Source organism: Entelurus aequoreus, linkage group LG27, assembly GCF_033978785.1.
Source record: "Entelurus aequoreus isolate RoL-2023_Sb linkage group LG27, RoL_Eaeq_v1.1, whole genome shotgun sequence".
NCBI classification, from domain to species: domain Eukaryota; kingdom Metazoa; phylum Chordata; class Actinopteri; order Syngnathiformes; family Syngnathidae; genus Entelurus; species Entelurus aequoreus.
The window spans coordinates 1,210,294-1,219,211 of record NC_084757.1 but is presented as its reverse complement, the minus strand read 5'-3'; the positions used below and the strand labels follow the sequence as shown (position 1 = coordinate 1,219,211).

General features: G+C 42.2%; 1 protein-coding gene and 2 non-coding genes across 3 annotated transcripts; all 3 read left to right on the top strand.

Annotated features, from left to right (window-relative positions):
* Positions 1–2,048: 2,048 nt before the first annotated feature.
* On the top strand, positions 2,049–2,120 carry trnap-cgg (transfer RNA proline (anticodon CGG)). The gene has a single exon. It is a non-coding gene; the product is annotated as a tRNA-Pro (tRNA).
* Positions 2,121–2,327: 207 nt separating this feature from the next.
* Positions 2,328–2,399, top strand: trnap-ugg (transfer RNA proline (anticodon UGG)). The gene has a single exon. It is a non-coding gene; the product is annotated as a tRNA-Pro (tRNA).
* A 12-nt stretch (positions 2,400–2,411) lies between these two features.
* LOC133644323 (RING finger protein 208-like) lies at positions 2,412–8,263 on the top strand. The gene is made up of 4 exons (XM_062038720.1): positions 2,412–2,669; positions 4,745–5,082; positions 7,492–7,599; positions 7,668–8,263. The coding sequence occupies exons 2-4, from the start codon at positions 4,769–4,771 to the stop codon at positions 7,711–7,713; spliced, it is 468 nt and encodes a 155-aa protein (XP_061894704.1). The 5' UTR covers positions 2,412–2,669; positions 4,745–4,768; the 3' UTR covers positions 7,714–8,263.
* Positions 8,264–8,918: the final 655 nt, after the last annotated feature.

Here is an 8,918-nt window from a genome sequence, read left to right as displayed (position 1 = left end):
AATAATGAATCAAAATCAGTGTTATTATGAACTATTGACCCTTTTCAGGCTCCAATTACTTCACATCAAAATATTACACTTTGAAATATTTTTTTGGAGGTAAATATTGCACATTTTGTGTTTTTGCCATGAAAAAAATATTACCTTTTCAATGACTAAGAAGGCCTTAAAAAATAATACCAAATTATAATAAAAACTTATAATCGACAGATCTGAAGTTGATCTGAAGACTTCTGTGTAAATATGACTTATCAACATTTATCAGTGGGACCCTTTTGGATCCCCGAGAACTGTAGTGGGATTATTATTTTTTTTGAACAGTCATTGTCCAAAAAATAATAATGAATCAAAAAAATCAGTGTTACTATGAATTATTGACCCTTTTCAGGCTCCAATTACTTCACATCAAAATATTACACTTTGAAATATTATTTGGGGGGGGGTGAATATTGCACATTTTGTGTTTTTGCCATTAAAAAAATATTGCCTTTTCAATCAATGACTAAAAAGGCATGAAAAATAATACCAAATAATAATAAAAAACGTATAATCGACAGATCTGAAGTTGATCTGGAGACTTCTGTGTAAATATGACTTATTAACATTTATCAGGGGGACCCTTTTGGATACCTGAGAATTTCAGAGTTGTTGTTTTTTAACTGTCATTGTTCAAAAAAATAATAATGCATCAGAATAAATGTCATGAATGATTGACATATACAAGACTGCAATTATCTTACAACTTTGATCTTTTTTTGGAGGGGAGGATTTATAAAAACAGGGTTTTCTTGAACAAAAAAAGGCATAAAACAAGAAACATGACAATTTTATATCAACAAATAGATATGAAGTTGATCTACATATTGTAAGCATTGATTATTTTTAATATAAATGACTTATTTTTAACTTATTTATGACTTGAGACCCTTCTGGGTCCCCTGCAGGACCAAGCTTGACGGGAGCACTAAAATTATATATATATATATATATATATATATATATATATATATATATATATATATATATATATATATATATATATATATATATATATATATATATATATATATAATGGCCCCCGCATGCTTTGATGTTTCAGTGTGCGGCCCTCAGTGGAAAAAGTTTGGACACCCCTGATCTGGGCTCTACTATACAAAATAAGTTTTTCAAAGATCCTCTATTTCACAGGAACGCGTTGCTGTCTGCAAGCAGCTATTGCAAAATGTATGCCAAAGATCCTGTAGGGCTCTGCTTTTTAAACATACCTACAAAAATTGTATGTATAAGAATCGACTAGGGAAAACATGTCAAAGATCCTCTATTTGAGAAGAGTGCTCTGCTTAACAAGTTGTCAAAGATCCTCTGCATAACATAATTACTCAACTGTTTTTAACTATGTGCTGCAAAAACTTGTGTCAAAGATCGTCTATGTAACAGGAACCGCCTGCTAAGTAAAAGCATTTACTACAAAAAAAGATCCTCTATTTGACAGAAGATCTCTGATGTCTGTAAGAACATGTAAGTGTGTTCTGCTTTTAAAGATGTGCTGCAAAAAGTACATCAAAGATCTTTAAAAAGAGCTTATTGAGGTGGGGTTGGGGTGCACTATTCAAAGATCCTCTAAATAGCGAGAGTGCTCTGCTGTCTTTGAAAGATGTCCACAAACACGTGAGTTCAAGATGTTCCAGAAAACAGGAGCTTTGTGTAAGAAGTATCTGTTGTGAAGAAAAACATGTTTTAAAGACCCTCTATTTGACAGGAGCGCTGTGGCGTTTGTAAAAGGACGGAGACGTCATCACGTCGTACGTAAAGGAGGAGCTGTGGCGTCATCACGTCGTACGTAAAGGAGGAGCTTGTGGCTCGGGAAGCAGCGATTAGCTAAAAGAGGCTTAGCATTAAAAAGTAGAATAATGGAGTACAGTTTTAGCCCAACATAGATTTAAATGTAGCAAATTCGAGGCAATAATTTACGAAAACACCACATTTCACGGGCATTTAGTACGTATGGCTGCTTTTATATCGTAATTTATTGCAAGGATAGAACACGTGGCTCGTTGGTCTAGGGGTATGATTCTCGCTTCGGGTGCGAGAGGTCCCGGGTTCAAATCCCGGACGAGCCCATTTCTTTGACATTTTATTCCCGCCCCTTTTCCAACGAAGTCAGTTGAGGAGTCATCTTCGTTTCGGTTAAACCTGATTAGGAACCGGATCTGAAGAGATCCGTTGGCCTTGACTAATACGTGACGGTGCGTGTCACTTAACGTACCCGGTAACCGTCAGCACACTGACCGAAATATAGCCGAGTTTGGGACTTCGTGATACATAGCGGCTCGTTGGTCTAGGGGTATGATTCTCGCTTTGGGTGCGAGAGGTCCCGGGTTCAAATCCCGGACGAGCCCAATTTTTTTTTTTTTGGTGGTGAAAAGTATTATTCACGTTCAAAAGTGATAGCCCCGCCCTTTCCTGCTCTGGAAAGCATGAAACCTCCCACATCATCATCATCATCATAATCCCATGTCACTGTTCCCACCTGCTCTCCTTTTATACAAACAAAGGAGTCCCACCCCCACCAACCCTACCAACACCACCTTCTGGTGAAGACCACCTCCACTCACTCCCGGATCAAAACCTCCTGAGGACCATCTTTGTTTCTTCTCCTCAACTTTACTGTAAGTGCTCTTTTTTTTTGGTCTCATACTTTGAAGTGTTTACATTTTAGGCCTTCAATTTTGTTTTTGTCAGAAGGAGACTTTTCCCACTTTTAATCAAAGCCCACTCGGATGAGAGACTGTTTACCGGTAAAGTGTAAAAAGAAGCGATACATCGAGTAGAACAGGTTTGCCCAAACTTTTTTCCACTAAGCCCACAGACTGACTAATCAAGGCCATTTCAGTAGTTTTCACCTTCAAAACCGGTATAATTCAATTTTTTTTTAATAAGCTAAAACGGCTAGCATGCTAACAGTACTATTTTAATAATAATAACACTGTTCACTCTTAGCACTAGTGAAATACCAAAGTATATGACACTATACCTGCTAAATTACATTAAAAATCGAGCTAAAATGCTAACTATACCTGCTAAATTACATTACAAATCGAGCAAAAATGCTAACTATACCTGCTAAATTATATTAAAAATTGAGCTAAAATGCTAACTATACCTGCTAAATTACATTAAAAATTTAGCTAAAATGCTAACTATACCTGCTAAATTACATTAAAAATCTAGCTAAAATGCGAACTATACCTGCTAAATTACATTAAAAATCGAGCTAAAATGCGAACTATACCTGCTAAATTACATTAAAAAATCGAGCTAAAATGCTAACTATACCTGCTAAATTACATTAAAAATCTAGCTAAAATGCGAACTATACCTGCTAAATTACATTAAAATCGAGCTAAAATGCTAACTATACTTGCTAAATTACATTAAAAAAAATCGAGCTAAAATGCTAACTGTACTACCAAAATATATCAATGTTATGAATTATTGACCTATTTAGGGCTCTAATTACTTCAAATTAAATATTACACTTTGAAACTTTTATTGGGGATAATACTGTATATTTTTGTGTTTTTGCCATAAAAATCGAAGTTTTTTTTATGACTAAATGGGCATTGAACAAAATAAAACATAAAAATATTAACTTATAATCAACGGATAAATCTGAAGTTGATTTAGAGATTTAATGCTAGAAATACTAGCATGCATCAAGTACTACAAAATGAGCTAAAAAAAAACCAAACTAGCATACTAACGTTAGCATGCTAACAGGTATTTGTCAAGTACGAAAATATTTGACGCTGAGGTGTATGCCTGCAAAATTAGCAACAACAACAAAAAAATCTAGCATGCTAACTGTAACGTGTCAAATACCAAAATATATTACTCTGTGGTAGCTGAAAAATTTAGTTGAAATGCTAGCATGTATCAAGTACTACAAAATGAGCTAAAAAAAAAAAAAAAACTAGCATACTAACGTTAGCATGCTAACAGGTATTATTTGTCAAGTATGAAAATATTTGACGCTAAAGTGTATGCCTGCAAAATTATCAAAAAAAGTTAGCATGCTAATATTAGAATGCTAACTGTAGCGTGTCAAGTACCAAAATATATTACTCTGCGGTAGCTGAAAAATGTAGTTGAAATGCTAGCATTCATCAAGTACTACAAAATGAGCTAAAAAAACAACAACCTAGCATACTAACGTTAGCATGCTAACAGGTATTATTTGTCAAGTATAAAAATATTTGACGCTAAAGTGTATGCCTGCAAAATTATCAAAAAAAGTTAGCATGCTAATATTAGAATGCTAACTGTAACGTGTCAAGTACCAATATATATTACTCTGCGCTAACTGAAAAATGTAGTTGAAATGATAGCATGCATCAAGTACCACAAAATGAGCTAAAACAAAAAAACTAGCACACTAAAGTTAGCATGCTAATAGGTATTATTTATCAAGTATGAAAATATTTGACGCTGAGGTGTATGCCTGCAAAATTAGAAAAAAAAAAGCTAGCGTGCTAATATTAGAATGCTAACTGTAGCGAGTCAAGTACCAAAATATATTACTCTGCGGTAGCTGAAAAATGTAGTTGAAATGCTAGCATGCATCAAGTACTACAAAATGAGCTAATAAAAAAACTAGCATACTAACGTTAGCATGCTAACAGGTATTATTTGTCAAGCAACAAAAGTGAATATGCTGAGTTTTTGTAATGACATCACCCCACAGAGGCGTGGTTCTCCACCCCCCGCCATGGTTCTGTGCGGCGAGGGCGACTGCTGCGTGTGCCTGCTGGCGTTCTCGCGGGCGGAGCGCATCCCGCGTCAGCTGCACTGCCAACACACTTTCTGCCAGCCCTGCCTGGAGACCCTGCAGACGCGGGCCAAGAGCGGGCTGCTCACCGTGGGCTGCCCGCTGTGTCGCCGGGTCACCTGCATCCGGGCGGGCCTCAGCCTGCAGGAGGCGCTGTGGGTGGACAGCGGCGTGTGGGAGCAGATAGACCACGGCGGCGAAGACCACGGCGGCGAAGAAGGCGGCACCGGAAACGAGACGGCGGCAGCAGAATGGTACATCATTTACTTTGTAAGATATGCTTTTATTCCTGGGGACCCAAAAGGGTCCCTGAGGACTCTAGTGTTTGTTTTTTTAACTGCCATTGCTCAAACAATAATAATGCATCATAATCAATATTATGAATGATTGACATAATAAGGCTGCACGTGTAGTGCATCATAAGTACGGCATGTACCGCAACACCATGTGTAGCACATGTACTGTAAGTACACTACATGTACCATAAGTACGGCATGTACCGCATACACCACGTAGTGCATGTACCATAAGTACAGCATGTGCCATAAGTATGGCATGTACCGCATACACCAGGTGTAGCGCATGTACCATAAGTAAAGCATATACCACATACACCACGTGTACCGCATACAACACGTGTAGTACATGTACCATATGTATGGCACGTACCGCATACACGTGTAGTGCATGTACCATAAGTAAAGCATATACCGCATACACCACATGTACCGCATACAACACGTGTAGTGCATGTACCATAAGTATGGCATGTACCGCAAAACCATGTGCAGCACATGTACCCAAGTACACTATATGTACCATAAGTAAGGTATGTACCGCATACACCATGTACCGCATACACCAGGTGTAGCGTATGTACCATAAGTAAAGCATATACCACATACACCACGTGTACCGCATACAACACGTGTAGTACATGTACCATATGTATGGCACGTACCGCATACACGTGTAGTGCATGTACCATAAGTAAAGCATATACCGCATACACCACATGTACCGCATACAACACGTGTAGTGCATGTACCATAAGTATGGCATGTACCGCAACACCATGTGCAGCACATGTACCCAAGTACACTATATGTACCATAAGTAAGGTATGTACCGCATACACCACATGTAGTGTATGTACCATAAGTACAGCATGTACCATAAGTACGGCATGTACCGTATACACCAGGTGTAGCGAAGGTGTAGTGCATGTACCATAAGTAAAGCATACACCGCATGTCACGCATGTACCATACGTACGGCATGTACCGCATATACCAGGTGTAGCACATGTACCATAAGTAAAGCATGTACCGCATACAGCACATGTAGTGCATGTACCATACGTACGGCACGTACTGCGTACAACACATGTAGAGCATGTACCATAAGTACGGCATGTACCTCATAAACCAGGCGTAGCGCATGTACCATAAGTAAAGCTTGTACCGCATACAGCGCATACACCAGGTGTAGTGCATGTACCATTAAGTATGGCACCTACCACATACACCACGTGTAGTGCATGTACCATAAGTATGGCATGTACCGCATAAACCAGGTGTAGCTCATGTACCATAAGTAAAGCTTGTACCACATACAGCGCATACACCACGTGTAGTGCATGTACCATAAGTACGGCACGTACCGCACACATCATGGGTAGTGCATGTACCATAAATACGACACTTACCGCAACACCATGTGTAGCACATGTACCATAAGTACACTTAATGTACCATGCATGAATACGGCACGTACCGCATACACCACGTGGAGCACATGTATCATAAGTATGGCACGTACCGCATACACCATGTGTAGCGCATGTACCACAGGTACACTACATGTACCATGAGTACAGCATGTACCACATACACCACGTGCAGAGTATGTACCATAAGTACGGGACGTACCGCACACACCAGGTGTAGCACATGTACCATAAGTATACTACATGTACCATAAGTACGGCATGTACCACATACACCACGTGTAGTGCATGTACCATAAGTAAAGCTTGTACCGCATACACCACGTGTAGTGCATGTACCATAAGTACGGCACGTACCGCACACACCACGTGTAGTGCATGTACCATAAGCATGGCACGTACCGCATACACCACATGGAGTGCATGTACCATATGTACGGCACATACTGCATACACCAGGTGTAGTGCATATACCATAAGTACGGCACGTACTGCATACACCACGTGCAGAGCATGTACCATAAGTACGGCATGTACCGCATACACCAGGTGTAGCGCATGTACCATAAGTAAAGCATATACCGCATACACCACATACAACACGTGTAGTGCATGTACCATACGTATGGCACGTACTGCATACACCGCGTGTACCATAAGTATGGCATGTACCACAACACCATGTGTAGCACATGTACCAAAAGTACACTACATGTACCATAAGTAAGACATGTACCGCATACACCACATGTAGTGCATGTACCATAAGTACGGCATGTACCTTATACACCACGTATAGCACATGTACCATAAGTACACTACTTGTATCATAAGTACACTACATGTACCATGAGTACGGCATGTACCGCATACACCACGTGCACCATGCGTACGGCATGTACGGCATGATGAAGAAGGTAACTGTGTTCCCCAGCACGGCCCATGACGGCGTGTCCAGAAGCAAGCGCAGGCTGAGCACGTTCTTCAGGAAGCTGAGGCTGAGCAAACGTCGTCAAGAGACGATCGTGCCCAGCAGCAACGTGTAAGTCCCGAGCAGAAGAAGAAATGTCGACAAAAACGCGAGATGATTGTGCGTCTTTCCGCCGGCAGGGAAATGAAGTCGTGGCGCAGACTTCCTGCTGAAGAAGCAGCATGACGGAGAAGAAGAGTGGCGTGATGACCTATTGTCCTCCCAGCTGCTGCTCCAGAGGGCAGATGGCCGACTCGGGACGTTGGACAAGTAAACAATTTGCATGAGGGGCAACAAAAGGCCACTCGAGTGTGTGCGTGAGGCGCGGGAACACAGCGGCTCACGTCTGGCCACTAAAGAGCCGCTGGAGCGTGAAAGAGGATTGTGGAGAGTTGGCTGAGCATCTGGCAACCCTGCCGTGTTGCAACAAGACCAGCATCTGGCAACCCTGCCGTGTTGCAACAAAACCAGTATCTGGCAACCCTGCCGTGTTGCAACAAAGACGAGCATCTGGCAACCCTGCCGTGTTGCAACAAGACCAGGATCTGGCAACCCTGCCGTGTTGCAACAGGACAAGCATCTGGCAACCCTGCCGTGCTGCAACAAAGACGAGCATCTGGCAACCCTGCCGTGCTGCAACAAAGAAAAGCATCTGGCAACCCTGCCGTGTTGCAACAGGACGAGCATCTGGCAACCCTGCCGTGTTGCAACAAGACGAGCATCTGGCAACCCTGCCGTGCTGCAACAAAGACGAGCATCTGGCAACCCTGCCGTGTTGCAACAAGACCAGCATCTGGCAACCCTGCCGTGTTGCAACAGGACGAGCATCTGGCAACCCTGCCGTGTTGCAACAGGACCAGCATCTGGCAAACCTGCCGTGTTGCAACAAGACCAGCATCTGGCAACCCTGCCGCGTTGCAACAAGAACAGCATCTGGCAACCCTGCCGTGTTGCAACAAAGACGAGCATCTGGCAACCCTGCCGTGTTGCAACAAGACCAGCATCTGGCAACCCTGCCGTGTTGCAACAAGAACAGCATCTGGCAACCCTGCCGTGTTGCAACAGGACCAGCATCTGGCAACCCTGCCGTGTTGCAACAAGAACAGCATCTGGCAACCCTGCCGTGTTGCAACAGGACCAGCATCTGGCAAACCTGCCGTGTTGCAACAAGACCAGCATCTGGCAACCCTGCCGTGCTGCAACAAAGACGAGCATCTGGCAACCCTGCCGTGTTGCAACAGGACCAGTATCTGGCAACCCTGCCGTGCTGCAACAAGACCAGCATCTGGCAACCCTGCCGTGTTGCAACAAGACCAGCATCTGGCAACCCTGCCGTGTTGCAACAGGACCAGCATCTGGCAACCCTGCCGTGTTGCAACAGGACCCGCATC

Excerpts from the sequence above, each read along its gene's own strand:
- LOC133644323 (XM_062038720.1), top strand. The coding sequence starts at position 4,769 with ATGGTTCTGTGCGGCGAGGGCGACTGCTGCGTGTGCCTGCTGGCGTTC. Across the intron at positions 5,083-7,491 it reads GAGACGGCGGCAGCAGAATG|CACGGCCCATGACGGCGTGT; the intron begins GTACATCATTTA and ends TGTGTTCCCCAG. Across the intron at positions 7,600-7,667 it reads ATCGTGCCCAGCAGCAACGT|GGAAATGAAGTCGTGGCGCA; the intron begins GTAAGTCCCGAG and ends TTCCGCCGGCAG.